Source organism: Chiloscyllium plagiosum, unplaced genomic scaffold (assembly GCF_037043375.1).
Source record: "Chiloscyllium plagiosum isolate Xiang-an unplaced genomic scaffold, Cpla_swu_hap1 HiC_scaffold_36, whole genome shotgun sequence".
NCBI classification, from domain to species: domain Eukaryota; kingdom Metazoa; phylum Chordata; class Chondrichthyes; order Orectolobiformes; family Hemiscylliidae; genus Chiloscyllium; species Chiloscyllium plagiosum.
In genome coordinates, this window is record NW_028270174.1 from 5,287,167 (window position 1) to 5,310,668 (window position 23,502).

A 23,502-nucleotide genomic window follows, 5' to 3' on the forward strand; every position below is an offset into this window, starting at 1 on the left:
TTGCAAATCTTTGTATTCCAGGATATTAACCCAGTGACAGTGAAGGAACGGTGGTATATTTCCAGGTCAGGATACTGGTGGCTTGGAGGGGAACTTGCAGCTGGTGGTGTTCCCCTGTACCTGCTGCCCTTGTCTGTCTAGATGGAAGTGGTCATGACTTTGGAAGGTGTTGTCAATCAAGGCTTGGCAAGTTGACGCATCTTGTAGATGATACACACTGCTGAATTAACACCAGCACAGATCATGATACTCACTCTGAAACTACTGCTAGAAACCACGTAGAGGGCACTGCCTGCTGACCATGGCATCAATGGTGGTTTGATGGGTACCAATCATGCCATTAAGTCCAGGATACTTTGGAGTTAATATCTAACTCCAGGGACTTAAGTGCAAACCTCAAATGGACACCTCCAGCGCGGCACTGACGGAGTGCGATAGTAGTGGAAGACCATCTTTCGGGTGAGACATTAAACCAAATCCCCTCACCTCCCTTACAAGTTTCATTGCAACCATGAGAATTCCCATTGGAGTCCTGGGCCAATATTTATCCATCAACCTATGTACTAAATAACAAGGATCTGGTCAATATGAGATTGTTGGGTTTTTTGGGATCTTGCTTTGCTCAAATTAACTGCACCAGAAATTCTTTGTTGGCTGCAAAATGCTTCGGAATGCCGTGAAGTCACTGATTGGGGGTCACACAGCCTGGAGGGTGGGATGGTGAACACTGACGATGAACATGGAGGGTGGGATGGTGAACACTGACGATGAACATGGAGGGTGGGATGGTGAACACTGACGATGAACATGGAGGGTGGGATGGTGAACACTGACGATGAACATGGAGGGTGGGATGGTGAACACTGACGATGAACATGGAGGGTGGGATGGTGAACACTGACGATGAACATGGAGGGTGGGATGGTGAACACTGACGATGAACATGGAGGGTGGGATGGTGAACACTGACGATGAACATGGAGGGTGGGATGGTGAACACTGACGATGAACACTGATGGTTTCCGAATGTAACGAGTACTGAATAGGTGAATACTTCCTGGCAATCACACTTCAAATTGGACCCCACGATTGGCTGGAAAAATACATTTCCAACAAATTCTTCTGAATTGGATTTGAGCCCAATGTTAGCAATAAAATAAAAGTTAGGGTAAATATTGTAAGCAACAGAGAAACTGGAAGTGACCATTCAACCCTTCTCTATCATTTATTTAGTTCGAAATTGATCTCAAGCATTACAATTTGATTAGATTACTTACAGTGTGAAAACAGGCCCTTCAGCCCAACAAGTCCACACCGACCCGCAACCCACCCAGACCCATTCCCCTATATTTACCCCTTCACCTAACACTACGGACAATTTAGCATGGCCAACTCACCTAACCTGCACATTTTTTTGAACTGTGGGAGGAAACCCATGCAGACATGGGGAGAATGTGCAAACTCCACACAGTCAGTTGCCTGAAGCAGGAATTGAACCCGAGTCTCTGATACTGTGAGGCAGCAGTGCTAACCACTGTGCCACTGTGCCACCCACAATCTTAACTCCTGCGTTTGATCTGGAATCCTTTAAATCCCTGTCCAACAAAATTCTACCAATCTTAGCTTTCAAATGTTCAATTAGCCTCTCGACCTTTTGGGAGGAAAGTTCCAGATTTCCACTGTCCTTGGGCTGAGCAAGTCCTGAACAGCCAGGCTGTAATTTGAATTATCCTACCTTCTCTGCTCTGGACCTTTCTTTATTCATTCTTGAGACAAAGGCATCATTGCTTATTCCTGCATTTATTATTCACCCCTAACTACCCCAGATAAGGTGCAAGAAGCATCTTCGTTGTGGTGTTTATAAAAGCAGGGAAGCACTTTCAGAATGGAGATAAGGAGAAACGTCTTCAGCCAGAGAGTGGGGCATCTATGGAATTCACTGCCACAGAAGGCTGTGGAGGCCAGGGCATTGAGTATATTTATAACAGGGATTGATCGGTTCTTGATTGTAAAGGGGATCAAGGGTTACAGAGAGAAAGCAGGAGAATGGGGTTGAGAAACTGATCAGCCATGATTGAATGATGGAGCGGACGCGATGGGCTGAATGGCCTAATTTCTGCTCCGATGCCTCATAGACGTATGATCTTATGGTGTAGAGTCACAGTGCTGTGAGGGAGTGAATTTCAGAGATAGTGAAGGAACCACAATGTTTTTCCAAGTGAGGGCAGTGAATGACTTGGAGATGGTGGTGTTTCCATGTATCTGCTGCCCTTGTCTTTCTAGAGGGTAGCAGTCACCGAATTGGAAAGAGTTTTTGGAGAAAGCTTACTGAGTTCCTGCAATGCATTGTGTCGAAGGTATACACTGTTACTGCTGTGGGTTGGCAGTGTAGGTGGTGAATGTTTAAGATGGTGTATGGGGGCTCAATCAAATAAGAAAGCTGTTAGAATGTTGTTATATAGAGTTGTTTCTCTCTACCAACCCTATCACCACTCTTATTCATCGTAAACACCTCATTTACAGAAAGACAGAATTATTAAGGTGAAAGAGGCCACTTGTATTATCTAGTGCCAATCTCCTGCCTTTTCCCCATATCACTGTCAAGGAAACCATCCATTGCATGTTTCAGTTGAACCTGCCTCCACCACAATAAGATCACTCCATAATCTTCTGTAACGAGAGTACAGATCTGGTCTATCCAATCTGTTTTAGCCTTGGCACCATTCAGCGACTTTGTGTTGCACGCCCTCCAAAGATAACACATCCTTTATGAGCTGCAGTGCCCAGCATTGAATGCAATGGTTTAAATGGAGGAGAGTTTGAAGCAACAACGGCAATGATGGATCTCCTTCACCAACTCTCACTCCCTGGCTCCACTATGGCAAAGTCACAGAATTTATCTGATTGTTCTTACTTCAAAGAGTGTGATGCTGGAAAAGCACAGCAGGTCAGGCAGCATCTGAGGAGCAGGAGAATCGACGTTTCGAGCATAAGCCCATCATCAGGAATGAGGTGGCCCATGGGGGCTGAGAGATAAATGGAAAGGGGGGTGGGGCTGGCAGGTGGATAGCTGGGAATGCGATAGGTGGATGAAGGTGGGGGCTGAAGGTGATAGGACGGAGGGGAGGGTGGAGTGGATAGGTGGGAAAGACGATGGACAGGTAGGACAGTTCATGAGGGCAGTGCCGAGTTGGAAGGTTGGATCTGGGATAAGGTGGGAGGAGGGGAAATGAGGAAACTGGTGAAATCCACCTTGATCCCAACTTGGCACTGCCTTCTTGAACTGTCCTACCTGTCCATCTTCCTTCCCAAATATCCACTCCACCCTCCTCTCTGACCTATCACCTTCAGCCCCACCTCCATCTGCCTATCGCATTCCCAGCTACCCACCTGCCAGTCCCACCCCCTCTCCCATTTATCTCTCAGCCCCCTTAGGCCACCCCCTCATTCCTGATGAAGAGCTTATGCCCGAAATGTCGATTCTCCTGCTCCTCGGATGCTGCCTGACCGGCTGTGCTTTTCCAGCACCACACTCTAAGATTCTGATCTCCAGCATCTGCAGTGCTCACTTCCTCCCTGATTGTTCTTACTGTCTATACCACAAGCCTGCCAATCCCTCCCACCTTGAACCATCAGCCCCAGCCTGGACACTCTGACATACCTGAACTCACCTTGTTTCCAGGAAACTTCCATTCAGGGATGCAGCAGAAGAAAAGAGAAGATCAATTTCCCTGTTGAAAAGTAAACATAATTTTTAAAGAATATCTTACATTTATTTTAACATTTACTCTTCAAACTGAAATACAAATAGTAAAAAGAGCATTTAATCATCCAAAGTAATTCATTTTTTAAAAGGTTTTTCACAGACGTTCGTGTCTTTGGCTGGGCTTACCATTTATTGCCCATCCCTAGTTGCCCCTTGAGAAGGTGGGGGTGAGCTGCCTTCTGGAACCGCTGCACTCCATGTGCTGTAGGTAGACCCACAATGCTCTTAGGGAGGGAATTCAGGATTTTGACCCAGTGACAGTGAAGCAACAACATGTTGTTAAATATGAAGGGGTTCAGAAAAGATTTAAAAGGATGTTGCCAGGCATGGAGGGTTTGAGCTATAGGGAGAGGTTGAATAGGCTGGGGCTGTTTTCCCTGAAGCGTTGGAGGCTGAGGGGTGATCTTATAAAATCATGAAGGGCATGGATAGGATAAATAGACAAGGTCTTTTCCTTGAGGTGGGGAGTCCATTGAAAACAATGAAAATCAAAGTTAACATTGATAAAGAAATACATATTAACTCTTTTGTGTCTTCCCACAGTTCTTCATCGTCTGTTGCACTCCATCTGTCCAGGAGGGAATCTTCAACGGTAACAATTCTCTTCAGAGCGAGGAATGGAGATTCATAGTCAGAGGGAACTGAATCCTATAGTTAAAGAAAAGATGAAGGATTATATTTGACTGGGCAGATCACTGACATGAGACACTGACCTTGAATTTGTTGTGGAAATAGGTTAAAGGTACCTGTTGTTATTAATGCATAAATAGTCTACTAACTTTTATTGAGAAGAGTTTCTCTGTGAATTGTGAGAGGTCACAGGTTGCTGGACAATTTCAGTCGTTCTGCTGTTACCTCACAAAACTAGGAGCTCACCATCAACCTCCCTGCCATTTCCGAACAACTGCTACATTTTTAAACTACTTGCTTGTTAAACTCACTGCAGAAAGTTAGGCTGGCTCTTAACAGCATATGGAATCTTCAAAATGATGAGATTTATGTTCTTAGAATTCCATTCAACCTCTCAAACTCATTATGGGACCAGCTCAAACTAGAGAGTTTTGTTCCTATAGCTGATAAATGCAATGATTGTAATGGGGTCAGCCAGGTCGACTTCATAGAATACGAGTTCCCTGATTGGATCAGATTAATAGCCCAATCAGGGAGCCCTGGCTGACAGATATAAACAGGGGTTCGCCACAAGGAGTGGAGTGCATCATTTCTCCCTCCAAGTCTATTTTGATTTCGTCCCTACCCTCCCCTCACTGTTTTGATCACACAGCACTGCCCTTTGATGTGAAGGGCAGTGTTTGTCACTGGCCACTCGGGTGTTTTCCTATCTTCCTGGTGGTGGAAATTGAATAAAGATTCGTGCACTTTGTGCCTTTCACTGTGTCTCACACCTGCACACACACACCATGGGTACTGGGGATAAAATAAGCACGTGCGGTAGTGTGGGGTTAAAAAGAAAAATGAAAAAAAGAAAAAAGAAAAAAAAAGAAAAAGAAAGAAAAAAAGAAAAAAATATATAAACAGAGGTTGTAGCGCTACCACTGTCAGGTAGTAGTAAAAAAAATAAAAATAAACAGGGGTTCCTCCCAGCCCAACTGCTTGTTCTGTGGTGCTGTGGAGTCCGTGGACCATGTATATATTGGGTGTGGGCGTTTGCACTCCCTTTTTGATTTTCTCAAAAACCTCCTCCTCTGTTTTTGGTTGCACTTCAGTCCCACGCTCCTGATCTTCGGGCACCCGGTACGGAGGAAGGAGGGCAGGTCTGAAGACCTCCTCGTGGGTCTGCTCCTGGGCCTGGCCAAACTGGCCATCAACAGGTCGAGGCAGCGGGCCGTGGAGGGGGTCATTAGGGCCGACTGCCTGGCCCTCTTCCGCGGTTACGTTAGGGCCCGGGTGTCCTTGGAGAAGGAGCACGCGGTGTCCACCAGCACCCTGGAGTTGTTCAGGGAGAGGTGGGCGCTGCAGGGAGTGGAGTGCATCATTTCTCCCTCCAACTCTATTTTGATTTAGTCCCTCCCCTCCCCTTCACTGTTTTGATCACACAGCACTGCCCTTTGATGTGAAGGGCAGTGCTTGTCACTGGCCACCTGGGTGTTTTCCTATCTTCCTGGTGGTGGAAATTGAATAAAGATTTGTGCACTTTGTGTCTCTCACTGTGTCTCACACCTGCACACACACACCATGGGTGCTGGGGAAAAAATAAGCACTACCGCACTTAGGCGGTAGTGTGGGGGTTAAATAAAAAAGGAAAAAAGAAAAAAATAAATAAATAAACAGGGGTTCCTCCCAGCCCAACTGCTTTTTCTGTGGTGCTGTGGAGTCCGTGGACCATGTATATATTGGGTGTGGGCGTTTGCACTCCCTTTTTGATTTTCTCAAAAACCTCCTCCTCTGCTTTTGGTTGCACTTCAGTCCCATGCTCCCGATCTTCGGGCATCCGGTACGGAGGAGGGAGTGCAGGTCTGAAGACCTCCTCGTGGGTCTGCTCCTGGGTCTCGTCAAACTGGCCATCAACAGGTCCAGGCAGCGGGCCGTGGAGGGGGTCGTTAGGGCCGACTGCCTGCCCCTCTTCCGCGGTTACGTTAGAGCCTGGGTGTCTCTGGAAAAGGAGCACATCAATGGTGTCCACCAACACCCTGGAGTTGTTCAGGGAGAGGTGGGCGCTGCAGGGAGTGGAGTGCATTATTTCCCCCTCCAACTCTATTTTGATTTAGTCCCTGCCCTCCCCTTCACTAGTTGATCACACAGCACTGCCCTTTGATGTGAAGTGCGCTGCTTGTCACTGGCCACTCGGGTGTTTCCTTTCTTCCTGGTGGTGGAAACTGAATAAAGATACGTGCACCTTGCGTCTCTCACTGTGTCTCACACCTGCTCACACACACCACGGGTGCTGGGGGATAAATAAGCACTACCGCACTTAGGCAGTCGTATGGAGGTAAAGAAAGAGAAAGAAAAAGAAACCGGCCTTCTGTTCACTCTGAGAGCTGGCTCTGAGGGAACTGGATCAGTGTCAAGGACTCTCCCCGTGTAAATAATGGGTGATAGGATACTGGCTTCTGTTAAAAAAAAAGATAAACAGGAGTGTCAGGGGTTCTGCTCATTTTAAGAGCTGGCTCTGAGGGAGCTGGATCAGTGTTAAGTACTCCTCACATGTGAATAAAGGGTGACTTGGTGACAGGGTACCAGTCTCCTGTGGAGTTAATTCAGTAAATTGCTCTGACAGACATTTGTTTCCTTTCCACCACTTTCATCCCCCTCTCTTAATCCAAACGTACTTTTCCCTCCTCTCTATCTGATTTGATTCTAATTCACCCAACACAGCTCTCCATTGTTCCTCTATTTCTTTCTCATGCTTAAGTATTCTTTCTTCAGGAGGGTGATGGACATAAAACAATATAATTGGTCTAAAAATAATGAAGCCTACAAAATTGGGTGTCTACATTTTCTGAGAAGGAAGAATGAATAGAGAGTTAGGTGAATTCCTCCCTCAGAGAGCTTAGCTCAGACACAATAGGCCAAATGGCCCCCTTCTGTGTGGTAAACAATTCTGTGTAAAATTACAAATATGGCGACCTCCTCCAACCCGACAACCCTCTGATATTCATATACCCTTCACACTCTGGTCTCTAGTGCACCCTCATGTCCAACGTTGTGTATCTGGTGGTTGTGACATCAAGTGCATGGACCTGAAGTTCTGAAATTCTCTCCCTAAACCACTTTGCATCTCACTGTCTTCTCATTAGACATTCTTTAAAGTCTACTCCTGTGGATAAGTGTCTGTTCACCTCCATCATAGAATCATAGAGATGTACAGCATGGAAACAGACCCTTCAGTCCAACCCGTCCATCCCAACCCAATCTAGTCCCATTTGCCAGCACTTTGCCCATACCCCTCCAAAATGTCCCTATTCATATACCCACCCAGATGTCTTTTTCTTTGTGATGCTGTGTCAAGTTTTATTTGATAATCACTTATGTAAAAACAATTGAGACACTTTACTGTTTCAAAGCCGCAGTATAAGTACACCTTGTCATTGTTAGCATAAGGTGCTGCTGTTAGTCTCTTCAGGAAGCCGATGAGCTGCACCACAAACAGGAGGTTAAAGTTAATGCACAAATTAAACAATATCATTTCCTTGTGAAGTGTAAAAAGGCTGAAAACATCATGATTTTCAAAGTTTGTGAGAAGATTTGTAGCTCGGGTGCTCGTTGCTGTGGTTCTGTTCGCCGAGCTGGAAGTTTTTGTTGCAAACGTTTCGTCCCCTGTCTAGGTGACATCCTCAGTGCTTGGGAGCCTCCTGTGAAGCGCTTCTGTGGTGTTTCCTCCGGCATTTATAGTGGCCTATCCCTGCCGCTTCCGGTTGTCAGTTTCAGCTGTCCGCTGTAGTGGCCGGTATATTGGGTCCAGGTCGATGTGTTTGTTGATGGAGTTTGTGGATGAGGACAAACAGAAAAACAGCTAACGATCCGCATCCATGAACACCAACTAGCCACGAAACGACACGACCAGCTATCCCTAGTAGCCACACACGTAGACGACAAGCAACATGAATTTGACTGGGACAACACTACCATTATAGGGCAAGCCAAACAAAGAACAGCCAGGGAATTCCTAGAAGCATGGCACTCATCCACAAACTCCATCAACAAACACATCGACCTGGACCCAATATACCGGCCACTACAGCGGACAGCTGAAACTGACAACCGGAAGCGGCAGGGACAGACCACTATAAATGCCGGAGGAAACACCACAGAAGCGCTTCACAGGAGGCTCCCAAGCACTGAGGATGTCACCTAGACAGGGGACGAAACGTCTGCAACAAAAACTTCCAGCTCGGCGAACAGAACCACAGCAACATCATGATTTGTACGATGGCACAATTTGTACCAAAACATTAACAGAAATTGCTGGAAAAACTCAAACAAGTATGGCAGCATCTGTGGAGAGAAAGCAGAGTTGTTCTGGGTTCAGTGACCCTTCTTCATATGCCTCTCCACAGATGTTTCCACATAGTCTGAGTTTTGCCAGCAATTTCTGTTTCTGTTTCCAGATTTCCAGGATCCACAATTCTTCGTTTTTGTACCAAAACACTGCTCAGTGACACTGAGGGAGTTGTATAGATTTGCCGATAAGACAATGGCTTGTTTCTAGAGTCAATAGATGTGGAGCTGGAGGAGCACAGCAGGTCAGACAGCATCTGGGGAACAGGAAAGTCAATGTTTTAGGGTGAAACCTAATAAAGATTTTTGGTCTGATACGTTGACTTTGCTGCTCCCCTGATGCTGTCTGGCCTGCTGTGCTCTTCCAGCTTCACATCGAATGACTCTGGTTTCCAGCATATGCAGTCCTTACTGAGTCCAAGTGGTTTCTTCCTTGGTTTTATTCACAATAAATTGCAAACACACACACACAAACCTATGACTCTTCCATCTATGACATAGCCATTAAACTTATTATTAATACATTTAATGGCCAACAATTTTTTCCAATTGGAACTTCTGGTGAGCAAGTCTCCATGTTGGCAGCACAGATATTGCTCATGTTTACCCACTGATTGCAATGATGTTCATTCAGCTGTGGGGACTATCAGATAAGGCATCACTTGCTCAACACTCTGCCTTTGCAAAATTTTTGCTTTTGTTGTAACTAGCCACTGTGTTCCATTTGAACTTGAGATTGTTCAAACCTCTCCTGCCCTGGTCTGAATTGGTTGAAGTCCCATACACAGCTTCTCCTGTGCTCACCCCTCCATCAGGCAGTATCCCCTCCAGGGCCTCAGTCCTCATTGTCGCTGTTATCACCTCCAAACCTAAAACCCTCAAAGATATCCAGATCCTTGAATTGTCCCCGCTTTGTCCAACTTCAACGAACATTGGCCCAACTCCAAAATCTGGAATTCCAACCCAACCCAACCCTCTCTGTCTCTCTCTCTCTGTCTCTCAACCTCTCTCTGACTCTTTCTCTCTACCTCTCTATCTCTCTCTAACTCTCTATCTCTCTCTGACTCTCTGATTCTCATTCTCTGTCTCTCTATCTCTCTCTGACTCTGTCTCTCTCCTTCTACCTCTCTCTGACTCTCTGTCTTTCTCTCTCTGACTCTCTTTCTGTCTCTCTATCCTTCTCTGACTCTCTCTCTCTCTTTCCGTCTCTTTCTCTCTCTATCTCTTTGACTCACTCCATCGCTATCTCTGTATCGCTCTCTTTTTCTTCTTTAAAACCTACCTCTTTGGCAAGCTTAGGTCATCTGATTTAATACCTTCTGAGCTCAGTGTGACACTTCATTTCATAATACTCTTGTGAAATGACATGTTTCATTCCATCAAAAGTGCTACACAAATGTAAGGTGCTGTTGTTGAAGTCACTGATGGAATGAACTGTAAAAAGCCACTTTTCTTACGAGAGGGAGGTGGCTGATGGCGAGATCTTCATGGTAACCACAGACAGTGAGGGGTTTGAACCTTCAGTGTCAGTATCACTCTGCCTAACCAACCAGCCATCCAGCCAACAGAGCTAACTGTGCTCTAAAGGGACTGTACTGGGAAATTGGTTGCAGACTACACAGAGAACTCCTGCAGAATACAATACAGTAGTGAAGATGTTGAAAAATGCTGAGTTTCTTACCACTTCAACATGACACAATGCAAATCCTTGGTTAGCTCCTGCAAAAATTCTTTTGATTGTTGGCTGCATTATGCAATCTGTGAATAAAGAAAATCTTGTATTTATATAGCACCTTTCATGACCTCCTCAGCCCTGCCCAAGGACTTCTGCAGCCAAAAACTAATATTTGAAGTGCAGTCACTGTTATAATATAGGAGATGCAGCAACCAGTGAAATATTTCCTCTCTACCCACTCAGTTCCCCTCGATAACTTGAAAATGTTAACCTCACCACTGCTACCGCTCTGTCTGTGGTACTGTCGGAGTGTACCTGGACCGGGGTGCAATGGGGTGTGTCCTTGCCTCTGAGCTGGACCCTCCAGGTTTGAGTCCTGCTCCCAGGATTTGATGACCAAGGAAGGTACATTCATTACGTGGCCCAAACACATCAATTATCAACTTACAAATCATTCCAAAACACGTCAATGGTGAGCCGCGAGAGTGGGAGTGATTCCTGGTCAGCTGTGTGATGGAAAGAAAGTTGGGCTTGTTCCCATCCCTGCCCATCCACCACCCGTGTAAGCCACCGTGCCGCTGCACTGGGAGTGTTCCCGAGTTAATATGGAGTCAGCACGTGTCATAGTGAATCCTGGGGTTCTGGACAATTGGATTTACAGGGCTCAGTACCTTGCATGCTGGAGTCTGCATCAGTTGCTATGAACGAATGGGTCAGCTCTGTCTTCTCCTTTGCCTTCTGTCTCGATGGAACCTTGGTCTTTGGGAGTTGACTCCCATGCTGATGTTTCCTGTATGCTTTGGTTTTGTGCTGAGCCCTGGTTCCACCGGGAAGCAGTTGTGTGGTTAACTTTGGTGCCGTACCCTCTATGCCACTGATCCTCAGCTGTTTGGCCGGTGTGTCTGTTGCATGAAGGAAGCTGGGTGTGGTAATTGTCCGCTTGTGATTATTGGCTTTGTCTGTAGCTGCTCTTGTCATTCTCCTGGTGTGTGCCGAGGCGAATTCTGAAGCAGACTGGCTCAGTGTCACTGAAAAGAATAGAAACCGATCAGACTTGGCAAAAAAAACACATCAACCAGCAAGTTCCAAAGTAATTTTCCTTTTTATTCATTCACAGATGACAGCATCGCTGGCTAGACCAACATTTATTGCCCGTCCGTAATTACCCAGAGGGTAGTTAAGAACCAACCATATTGCTATAAGTCTGGAGTCATATGTAGACCAGACTAGGTAAGGACAGGAATTTCCTTCCCTGAAGGATATTAATGAAACAGGTGGGTTTTTCCAACCATTGACTCCTGGTGATTGTTAGACTCTTAATTCCAGATTTGTGCTTTTTTCAATTGAACTCAAAGTCCACCATCTGCTGTGGTGGGGGATTTGAACCTGGGTCCCAAGGTATCATTGCCTGGCCCTCTGGATTAACAGTTCAGTGATAAAACCACGAGGCTATTGTCTCCCTCTTTGAGAAGCCAGTGGTTGTGAAAGGCTCACTGGAAACTGCCTTCCTTAAGAATATTCCATCTGTTTTGTATGCTCTGCCAGTGTTGAAAGTAAAGACCTGAGAGTCAACTCTGTTAGTCAGCCCGAAACAATCAACCACAGGCATTCTTTTAGAGTGTAGTCATTGTAGTAAACAAGGAAACATGACAGCCAATTGATGGACCATAAGCTCCCACAAATACTAAGATGATCATAACTAGATCATCTATTTAAATTGGTTTTAAGACATTGTTCATGGCATGTAGATGTCCCTAGGTCCACCAGCATTTACTGCCTGTCTCTAATTGCTCCTGGGAAGGTGGTGGTGAGCTGCCTTCCTAAACTACTGCAGTCTGAGGGTAACATGGACACCCACAGCCCTGAGGGAGGGAATTCCAGGATATGGGATGGGAAGGCTCTGTCGAAGTAAGATTTAAGGACGCTGTTTTTCAATGCAATGGATGCTCTCCCAGCCGTTGAGAAGACTGTGGCTGAATTTAGTAGACTCCACCCCAAAACCTCAGGGTGAGATAATATCATGAGCAGAAGGGAAGAAGCATAAGGGGAGGGGCAGTAGAAACAGGTAGGAGTATCCTCATCAGAATCCCAGAAATGGGAAATGTGTCTGCAATTAAGTTAGGGTTGGATGGGGACCAATACTCCACCTTCCCTCCCTCTTCATCCCTATTCCTGATTCCAACCTATTCTCAATCACAAGTCTCTGATGAACCAGTGAGTCTCAGACCATTACAGAGAAACTGCCATCAGCATTCTCCTCTGCTGGCCTCTAATTGGCCAATAGCTCTCGGCCGGGAATGGAGACTTTCCACCTTCCAGGATCCTTACTCGAATGGGACACCCATAGTCATTGGCCAATTACGTGCCTGAGTACCTCTCCCATAGACATAATGTGAAGCCGTCACAGTTCATTAACCATCGAGAGGATAGTGGGGAGAAGAGGCCCCAATGACCAGAGCTAAATCCCCACATTTTCCAGGTTAACGTTCAACAATGAAAAAGTTCCTCCTTACCATGAACACGTCCTGTGTCATGAGGTATGCTGATTAAGAACTTCACAGGACTGGGTACCACCTGATGACTATGCTTTCCATTTCCCACCGGTGCTTTCTCCATACCACCGAAAGAGTAGATTTTACCAGATGTTGCTACTAGGACCAACGTATGATAGCTAGAAAACACAATGTACCATGAAACTAAAATAGAAATTGTTGGAGAAGCTCAGAGGTCTAGCAGCATCTGTGGGAAGAAAGCAGAGATAACTTTTCAAGTTCGGGGTAACTCCTCATCAGAACCTTGCCATGTACCTACCTCTAGGAGAAAGTGAGGACTGCAGATGCTGGAGATCAGAGCTGAAAATGTGTTGCTGGAAAAGCGCAGCAGGTCAGGCAGCATCCAAGGAACAGGAGAATCGACGTTTCGGGCATAAGCCCTTCTTCAGGAATGCCCGAAACGTCGATTCTCCTGTTCCTTGGATGCTGCCTGACCTTCTGCGCTTTTCCAGCAACACATTTTCAGCTCTGTACCTACCTCTGTAAATCCACCGTAAACTCCTGACTGTCCTTATCAGCTGCATTTATAGGGACTGAGCAATCAGCAAATAGTTCCTGCTGGATTGATTCACCACAATGTGTAATGGACAGCTTGGATTGAAAGATGGACACTGCTCATTAATCAACAATTGCCATCAAGTACGGAGTAATTCTTTGTGGAGTTGCGAGAAGTTTGGAATTATATATTATGCTACGTTTTTTTACCTTGTTGAACAAACCTCAAACTGTTGGTCATTGCGGCTCACAGATTTTAATTTGGTAATATTTTATAATATTTTAGTATGATGTACAGGCATGTAACCCAGATAAATGAGTTCCATGACAATAACAGAAATTGCTGGAAAAGCTCAGCAGGTCTGGTAGCATCTGTGGAGAGAAATCCAAGTTAACATTTCAGGTCAAGTGACTGATCATCACAGATGCTGCCAGAGCTGCTGAACTTTTCCAGCAATTTCTGTTCTTGTTTCTGATTTACAGCATCTGCAGTTTTTTTCAGATCTTAAATGAAATCTATATTTTTCACCCTTCAATCCGACCTGTTGTTTTAAATTGCTCATGATTCCATGCTTGTGAACAGTTAAATTTTCTGCCTTCTGCCCCGATATCTGCACTCAAATTCCAGATTCTTATCTGTCCTCAGTAAACTCAGACTTCTCCAGTTTCCTCATTTCCCCTCCCCCCACCTTGTCTCAGTCAAATCCCTCGAACTCAGCACCACCTTCCTAACCTGCAATCTTCTTCCTGACCTCTCCGCCCCCACCCCACTCCGGCCTATCACCCTCACCTTGACCTCCCTCCACCTATCGCATTTCCAAAGCCCCTCCCCCAGTCCCTCCTCCCTACCTTTTATCTTAGCCTGCTGGACACACTTTATATGTTTGGACTGGAGCTCAAAGCATGAGCTCAAATCAGAAGAATCGTCAGAAGTCGCATGACATCAGGGTTATACTCCACCAGGTTTATTCTTCAAAGGAACAGTACAACAGGTCAGGCAGCATCCAGGGAACAGGAGATTCGACGTTTCGGGCACAGGCCCTTCTTCAGGAATGGCACAGGCCATTCCTGAAGAAGGGCCTGTGCCCGAAACGTCGAATCTCCTGTTCCCTGGATGCTGCCTGACCTGCTGTACTGTTCCAGCAATAAAGTTTCAACTTTGATCTCCAGTATCTGCAGACCTCACTTTCTCCTCTTATTCTTCAAAGGGGCAGCACCCTGAAAACTTGTGATTTCAAAACCTGTTGGAAGGGTCTGTTTGCGTGTTCTATGACTATAACCTGGTGTCTTTTGACATTGTCCACTCCAGTCCAACACTGGCACCTCCACATCAGAAAGATCATGCCATCATGGGGTGGCATGATGGCTCAGTGGTTAGCAGGCTGCCTCACAGCGCCAAGGGACCCCCAGGTTCAATTCCAATCTCGGACGATTGACTGTGTGGAGTTTGCACATTCTCCCTGTGTTTGCGTGGGTTTCCTCCGGGTGCTCTGGTTTTCTCCCACAGTCCAAAGATGTGCAGGTCAGGTGAATTGGCCGTGCTAAATTGCCCATTGTGATAAGTGCATTAGTCAGGGGTAAAAATAGATTAGGGGAATGGGTCTGGGTGGGTTACTCTTCAGAGTGTCGGTGTGGACTTGTTGGGTTGAAGCGCCTGTTGCCATCCTATGGAGAGTCTAATCTAATCTTTCTGGCATTGTATGGGGTTAATTTCCTGATTCTGAGACCCAGAGGTTAGTTACCTGCAAGGTTCTTTCTCCCACTTGTACCACAGACATTATTATCATCTTTCCAAATTTGTTTCATTTGATGTTTTCCTAACTTACCTCCCACATGCAATCTGAGAGACTTCACTCCCAAGTAGCTGAGTAACCAGCTGCGGTTTGATCTCATCCCTTTTTGTGCTGTGTCCAAGTTGCCCATAACTCCCAGCCCCACAGGTAAAAACAGACCCGTCCTAGAAAGGAGATAACAGCTTGCATTTATAATGTAAGAACATACAAACTAAGAGCCATTCAAACCCTCAAGCCTGCTCCATTATTTAACACGAACATGGCTGATCTTATTTTGGCCTCAACTCCACTTTCCTGTCCACTCTCCATAGCCTTTTAACCTGTTCCTGATTAAAAATGTCCATCTCTTCCATAAATTGACTCAAAGTCCCAGAATCCACTGCACTCTGGTGGAGTGAATTCTTCAGATTCACCATCCTTTGGGGGAGGTAATTTCTCCGCATCTGTGTTTTAGATCTGACACCCCTTATTCTAAAACTGTGACTTCTCATTGTAGATTGCCCCAGATGAGGAAACATCCTCTCCACGTTACTTTCTCGATCCCCTTTAACACCTTACAAACCTGAATTAGCTCTCCTCTTATCCTTCTACACTCTAAGGGTGCATAGGCTTAAACTGCTCTTCATAAGACAAACCATCTATATATGGACTGAATCTAGTGAACCTTCTCTGAGCTGCCTCCCAATGGAATTTACATCCATTTCTATAGCACCTTTAACAGGGGAACCTAACCAAGCAGTTTCACAGGAGCATTTATCAAACACAAACTACTTTGAATTTTACTGGCACCTGAGGTATCAGGCTGTGAGGTAAGGACAGTCTAACTAGCTGATGTGTATACTTAAAGGCCCGACTAGATGTTCTGAGATATAGTGAGTAGGCCAAAGGGAAGGAAGTCAACCCCGTGACCACAAAAACTGTCCCTTTCCCAGTTTGGGTTTCTCTGTTCCTTGACCCCTGAACTCACCTATCTATCTTCCCAGGTCACCTTCCGGCCTTCCAGTTGTTGAAATAGTTTTTTCCCAGGACTCTACTTGAGATTTTCTTGAACGCTAATTTTTGATTTCCAGGGGCTACCTTTTGGTTTTCAGGGGCTAGTTTTTCATTTTCACTAACTCCTTTCTGGGGTGATGCAGTCATGTAGTAACCTTGCCTTCTGTATTTTGGTTAATCTTTAGGACAATTGGACCGGTAGAAACAGGATTAAAATAATTCATTAACATCCTCAATAATGACTTACCATAAGTCCCCTGACTTACCATAGACCCTACAAATTAAAGCCATAGACCTGATGATAGCAGCTGATCTACTACAAGAGCCGTATGATAGGCCAGGCCCAGTGGCCTATGCCTCCAGGGTGCTACAGGCCATGGAGCAAGGGTTTTCCATGTGCAAACGCCAGCTCCTCACACTCTTTGGGTTTGAACCCACTGACCATACCAACTGAACACCCCCCCCCCACCTTAAAGCGACAACACACAAGGAATGCACAATATTTAAATTGGTGCGAGACAAAAGATATAAGTTGGCAATAAAATATTTTTTCAAATGACTGATGCACTTCTACACACAAAGAGCCATCACTCTAGACATGTTTCTAGTGGTCATAGATAAGTGGTTATCTCTTTTCGCATCAGAGAGCGGCGGGAGTTGGGCGGAAGTGAAGGCAGAGCGCAGAGCCGGTCGGGAAGGTAAATGATTGTTATACCATAATACAATAAGCTTCAATCTGCAATTTGAGAGGGAGAGGGTACAATTGGAAGTGACAATGTTTCTGTTGAATAAAGGGAACTATGGAGCTATGAGGGAGGAGCTGGCCAAAGTTCAATGGTGCAATACCTTAGCAGGGATGACAGTGGAGGAACAATGGCAGATATTTCTGGATATAATGCAGAAGGTGCAGGATCAGTTCATTCCAAAAAGGAAGAAAGATCCCAGGAGGAGGCAAGGACGGCCGTGGCTGAAGAGGGAAGTTAAGAAACATATAAAGTTAAAATAGAAAAAGTATAACATAGCAAAGATAAATGGGAAAACGGAGGACTGGGAAGCTTTTAAAGAACAACAGAGGATTACTAAGAAGGAAATACGCAGAGAAAAAATGAGGTATGAAGGTAAACTGGCCAATAATATAAAGGAGGATAGTAAAAGCTTTTTTAGGTATGTGAAAGGCAAAAAAATGGTTAAGACCAAAATTGGGCCCTTGAAGACAGAAACAGGGGAATATGTTACAGGGAACAAAGAAATGGCAGAAGAATTGAATTGGTACTTCAGATCTGTGTTCACTGGGGAAGACACAAGCAATCTCCCTGAGGTAACAGTGGCTGAAGGACCTGAACTTAAGGGAATTTATATTTGCCAGGAATTGCTGTTGGAGAGGCTGTTAGGTCTGAAGGTTGATAAGTCCCCGGGGCCTGATGATGGTCTACATCCCAGGGTACTGAAGGTGGCTTGAGAAATCGTGGATGCGTTGGTGATTATTTTCCAGAGTTCGATAGATTCGGGATCAGTTCCTGCGGATTGGAGGGTGGCTAATGTTGTACTACTTTTTAAGAAAGGTGGGAGAGAGAAAACAGGAAATTATAGACCAGTTAGTCTGACTTCAGTGGTGGGAAAGATGCTGGAGTCAATTATAAAGGATGAAATTACGACACATCTGGATAGTAGCAACAGGATAGGTCAGAGTCAGCATGGATTTATGAAGGGGAAATCATGCTTGACTAATCTTCTGGAATTTTTTGAGGATGTAACTCTGAAGATGGACGAGGGAGATCCAGTAGATGTAGTGTACCTGGACTTTCAGAAAGCTTTTGATAAAGTCCCACATAGGAGGTTAGTGAGCAAAATTAGGGTGCATGGTATTGGGGGCAAAGTACTAACTTGGATTGAAAGTTGGTTGGCTGATAGGAAACAAAGAGTAGTGATAAACGGCTCCATTTTGGAATGGCAGGCAGTGACCAGTGGGGTACAGCAGGGATCAGTACTGGGGCTGCAGCTTTTTACAATATATGTTAATGATATAGAAGATGGTATTAGCAATAACATTAGCAAATTTGCTGATGATACTAAGCTGGGTGGCAGGGTGAAATGTGATGAGGATGTTAGGAGATTACAGGGTGACCTGGACAAGTTAGGTGAGTGGTCAGATGCATGGCAGATGAAGTTTAATGTGGATAAATGTATGGTTATCCACTTTGGTGGCAAGAACAGGAAGGCAGATTACTACCTAAATGGAATCAATTTAGGTAAAGGGGCAGTACAAAGAGATCTGGGTGTTCTTGTACACCAGTTAATGAAGGTAAGCATGCAGGTACAGCAGGTAGTGAAGAAGGCTAATAGCATGCTGGCCTTCATAACAAGAGGGATTGAGTATAGAAGCAAAGAGGTTCTTCTGCAGCTGTACAGGGCCCTGGTGAGACCACACGTGGAGTACTGTGTGCAGTTCTGGTCTCCAAATTTGAGGAAAGACATTCTGGCGATTGAGGGAGTGCAGCGTATGTTCACGAGGTCAATTCCTGGAATGGCAGGATTACCTTACACTGAAAGACTGAAGCGACTGGGCTTGTATACCCTTGAGTTTAGAAGACTGAGAGGGGATCTGATTGAGACATATAAGATTATTAAAGGATTGGACACTCTGGAGGCAGGAAACATGTTTCCGCTGATGGGTGAGTGCCAAACCAGAGGACACAGCTTAAAAATACAGGGTAGACTATTTAGGACAGAGATGAGGAGAAACTTCTTCACCCAGAGAGTGGTGGCTGTGTGGAATGCTCTGCCCCAGAGGGCAGTGGAGGCCCAGTCTCTGGATTCATTTAAGAAAGAGTTGGATAGAGCTCTCAAAGATAGTGGAATCCAGGGTTATGGAGATAAGGCAGGAACAGGATACTGATTAAGGATGATCAGCCATGATCATATTGAATGGTGGTGCAGGCTCGAAGGGCAGAATGGCCTACTCCTGCACCTATTGTCTATTGTCTACCTCTAACACAGCCACTGCACCACAAGTAATCAACAGTATGTGAAACGCTTTAAGATGAGTTGAGATATGTAAATGCAAATCTTAATGAAATAAAACTGTTCAGTATTGTTCATTACAATAGTATGAATTACATTTTCTACATATAATAACTCCTGAACTTATACAGCTTGGGACATCAGACTCATTAACAAGGCATTAATTACCTCAGTGACTTCACCTTCTCCTGTTCAGGTAACTGAGTATTTCTTATTTAAAAAGGTTAAAGGTTGAAGTCAGTGAGGTAATTAACTCCTTGTAAATAAATGTGCAGTCTCTGGCTTAAGAATAAATAAAAAATTGCTTCCACAGTTAAGAAAGTCAGTAACCATAAAAAATTAAATAATTGGTAAAAGAAGTTTTTATTTCACACAGTGAGCTGTTATAATCTGCAATTAGAGTGGTGCTGGATAAGCACAGCAGGTCAGGCAGCATCTGAGGAGTAAGAAAATCAACGTTTCGGGCAAAAGGCCTTCATCAGGAATAGAGGCAGCGTGCCTGCAGAGTGGAGAGATAAGTGAGAGGCGGGTGGGGGTGGGGAGAAATTAGCATAAAGCAACTGTGGCTGTGGTAGCGAGTCTGTTTCAGGACATGGTTGAACAGCTTCAGGGCAGAGGAGATGACCTGGGGGTTACAGTGAGGGAGAGACCCACTGAGATTCTTCTAGAGAGAGGAGGAAAACTTCTTCAAGGCAGGCATCCTCGCAAGAGGATTCGCAGTAGGGTTAAAATCAACGAGGTAAAAACAATGACTGCAGATACTGGAAACCAGATTCTAGATTAGAGTGGTGCTGGAAAAGCACAGCAGGTCAGGCAGCATCCGAGGAGCAGGAAAATCAATGTTTCGGGCAAAACTGAAAGTGCGGGGTAAGTGGATTCAACTGAAACTTTTAAAAGGGCAATTGGACAAACACCTGAAGGATGAAAACAGTTACAGAGATATGGAGAAAGGATGAGGATGTGGGACTAATTGGGTAGCTTTTTGAAAGAGCTAGCACAGCCAAAGTAGACCGACTGGACACTTCCTGTGCAAAGGGATTCTATGATTTCTTGGGATTTAAATAAATGTTAGGCTGAATGATCGTCTCAGTGACGATGGCCATGACACTATCATCAATTGTCATAAAGACCCCATCTGGTGTTCACTCACATGTCCTTCAGGGAAGGAAACTCCATCCTTACCTGGTCAGACTTACATGTGACTCCAGACCCACTGCCCTCTGAAAGAGCCTCACAAACCACTCAGCTTAAGGGAAATTAGGGACGTGCAACAAATGCTGGCTTCAACAACAATACCCACATTCCATGAAAGAATAAAGAAAAGTAAAGAAAAGCCTTCCCTAATAGTCTAGGGGTTAGGATTCAGTGCTTTCACTACTACTGGGTCTGAATCCCAGTCAGGGAATGGGAATTCTGTTCTGCAAATTTATCCTGGTAACAGTGTTTCTGACTGATTTAGGGGGTGGCACGGTGGTTCAGTCATTAGCACTGCTGCCTCACAGCACCAGGCACCTAGGTTCGATGCATGCCTCAGGCGACTGTCTGTGTGGAGTTTGTACATTCTCCCCGTGTCTGTGTGGGTTTCCTCTGGGTGCTCCGGTTTCCTCCCACGATCCAAAGATCTGCAGGCTAGGCTGAATTGGCGATGTTAAATTTCCATAGTATTCAGGAATATGTAGGAGGGTAAACGTAGAGTAATAGGGTAGTGGAATGGGTCTGGGTGGGTTACCCTTCGGAGGGTCAGTGTGGACTTGTTGTGTTTCCACACTGTAGGGATTCTATAAGTCTTCTATGAAAGTCCCTGATTTGTGGATACAAACCTTCCCCAGTGCAGACTTGGTCAAGGGATTCATTCAGGTATTTTGGATTAGATTAGATTACATTATAGCGTGGAAACAGGCCCTTCGGCCCAACATGTCCACACCAACCCGCCAAAGCGCAACCTACCCATGCCCCTACATTTACCTCTTACCTAACACTACGGGCAATTTAGCATGGCCAATTCACCTGACCCTGCATATCTTTGGACTGTGGGAGGAAACCGGAGCACCCGGAGGAAACCCACGCAGACACGGGGAGAACGTGCAAACTCCACACAGTCAGTCGCCTGAGGCGGGAATTGAACCCGGGTCTCAGGCGCTGTGAGGCAGCAGTGCTAACCACTGTGCCACCGTGCCACCATTGTTATGTTAGGAATATTACAGAGTCAGATAGACTTTCACACAGGATGACCCCCTCATTCAAACTCATTATTTGCTCCCCCATTGCAAAAGTGTGGACCTGAAATTTTGACACGATGTTGATGAATACATCATAAAGCAGAGTGCCCTGGTCTATTCACATGAATGAAACCACTGACTTAACCTTGATTTACAAATCCCCAAGGATCAGGAGCCAGTGTCTCAGAAGGACCTGAGCATTAACACCTCCGACCGTCAGATAAGAACAATCTTGGTTGATAAATTATGCTGAAAAATATTTGAATGGATTTTGAGGTTTAACGCTCTTGTCTCTTGTGTCAGATGTTCATAACTTGAGCCCCATTACAAAGACTTGCACACAGAATTGAAGCTGATTCCTCCCATGCATTGCTGAGAGATCTTGGCACTGTTGAAAGTTCTGTCGTTGTTGAGCTAATGAACAGATTCCAGACTAGAGAGCAAATGTGCCTTTAAGACAATGATGTCATGATATGTGATGCTCCAGTATTCACCTTCAGTCACTCTCTCTGTGTAATGATGTCAGTGTTGTGTGTGTTCAATAACTGGTGTATATAATGCACAATAACATCAGAATCCAGACTATGTACAAGTCTGTGGTGTTAGAGCAATGTGAATAGCTAGTGGTGTTAATAAACTTCAAGATATCTGTCTCAACAAAAACCTGATCTTTATGGTAAATATTTAGTGAGGTAACAAGAGGGGAGCACTCAGATCATATCAAAAGGGGAGTGGTGTTTGACCCAAGAAACTACCTCAGTCTTTATGGTTGAGATGTTAAACCTCGACCCTGTTTGTCTCTCAGTTGAATGTAGAAAATCCTATGGCACTCTGTTGAAGAACTGTAAGGGTGTTATCACCAATGCGCTGGCTAATATCGATTCCACAATCATCATCATGGTATTTGATCAGCTCATTTATCACATTGCTAATTGAGTACTGTTGATAAAAGCAACATGTTATCAAAGTTTTTCATCTTACACTCATTCTACATGTACAGGGGTGGCACAGTGGCTCAGTGGTTAGCACTGCTGCTCCATAGCGCCAGGGACCCAGGTTCGATCCCACCCTTGGGTGACTGACTGTGTGGAGTTTGCACATGCTCCCCACGTCCGTGTGGGTTTCCTCCGGGTGCTCTGGTTCCCTCCCATAGTCCAAAGATGTGCAGGTTATATGGATTAGCCATGCTAAATTTCCCATTGTGTCCAGGGATGTGCAGGCTAGGGGGTTAGCTATGGGAAATGTGGGATTAAAGGGATAGGGCAGGAATGGGTTCACATGGGGATGCTCTTTGGAGGGTTGGTGTGGATTTGATGGGGTGAATGGACTTCTCACATACTGCAGGGATTCTATGCTTTTATGTGAGAATGCCAAATTACAAAAGGAGCTACAATTTACACTGCATGAGGAAAGGGAAACAGATTAGTTGTAAAATTATCCCTAAATTGGAGAAGGGAAAAAAATTTGTAGCTGTAACAACTACTCCTTGTTTGAGGTATTTTAGTTGTTGGAGGTGGTTTCCTCGAATTCTAGGAGCAGTAATTACTGTTTTATATGCTGTTGCATTGGTTTGGAGAGAAAAAAGTCCAAACAACGGCACTTTTAAAAGGTAGAAAGACAGACAAAGGCAGCGAGCACATGGTCTGTAAGGGAGAGAGAGAAAGAAACCCACAGTGCTAACTGACACAGCAGTGAATCTGCGCAGTTACTGCCTTTGCTGTTTGAATTCATGTATCGCCGGACATCGGAGCGTAGCACAAACAGCCAAGTTTCTGGTATCAAGACAGACCCTAATGTAATGAGGGGGTACGTCGGGTTCCAAGTGATCAATTCTGTTAGGGGACTCTCTAGTCAGTGGCACAGACAGGCGTTTCTGTGGCCAGCAGCAAAAAATCAGAATGGTGTGTTGTTACCCTGATGCCAGGATCAAGGATGTCTCAGAGAGGGTGCAGAATGTTCTCACGGGGGAGAGGGGCCAGCAGGAGGTCATTGTCCACATTGGAACCAATGACATAGGAAGGGAAAAGAATGA

General features: G+C 45.2%; 1 protein-coding gene across 5 annotated transcripts in view; it reads right to left on the reverse strand.

Annotated features, from left to right (window-relative positions):
• The window catches only part of dapp1 (dual adaptor of phosphotyrosine and 3-phosphoinositides), a 162,855-nt gene that overhangs the window by 118,027 nt on the left and 21,326 nt on the right, over window positions 1–23,502 (reverse strand). For 4 of the 5 annotated variants that reach the window (XM_087979902.1, XM_087979901.1, XM_087979900.1 and 1 more), the window contains 6 exons: window positions 15,271–15,401; window positions 12,911–13,068; window positions 11,069–11,425; window positions 10,404–10,480; window positions 4,290–4,414; window positions 3,672–3,731 (listed from right to left, as the gene is read on the reverse strand). In XM_087979902.1, the coding sequence (XP_087836028.1) occupies window positions 3,672–3,731; window positions 4,290–4,414; window positions 10,404–10,480; window positions 11,069–11,425; window positions 12,911–13,068; window positions 15,271–15,401 (908 nt within the window). The remainder of the gene's footprint in view (window positions 1–3,671; window positions 3,732–4,289; window positions 4,415–10,403; window positions 10,481–11,068; window positions 11,426–12,910; window positions 13,069–15,270; window positions 15,402–23,502) is intronic. The other variant, XM_087979904.1, reaches the window with a different exon arrangement.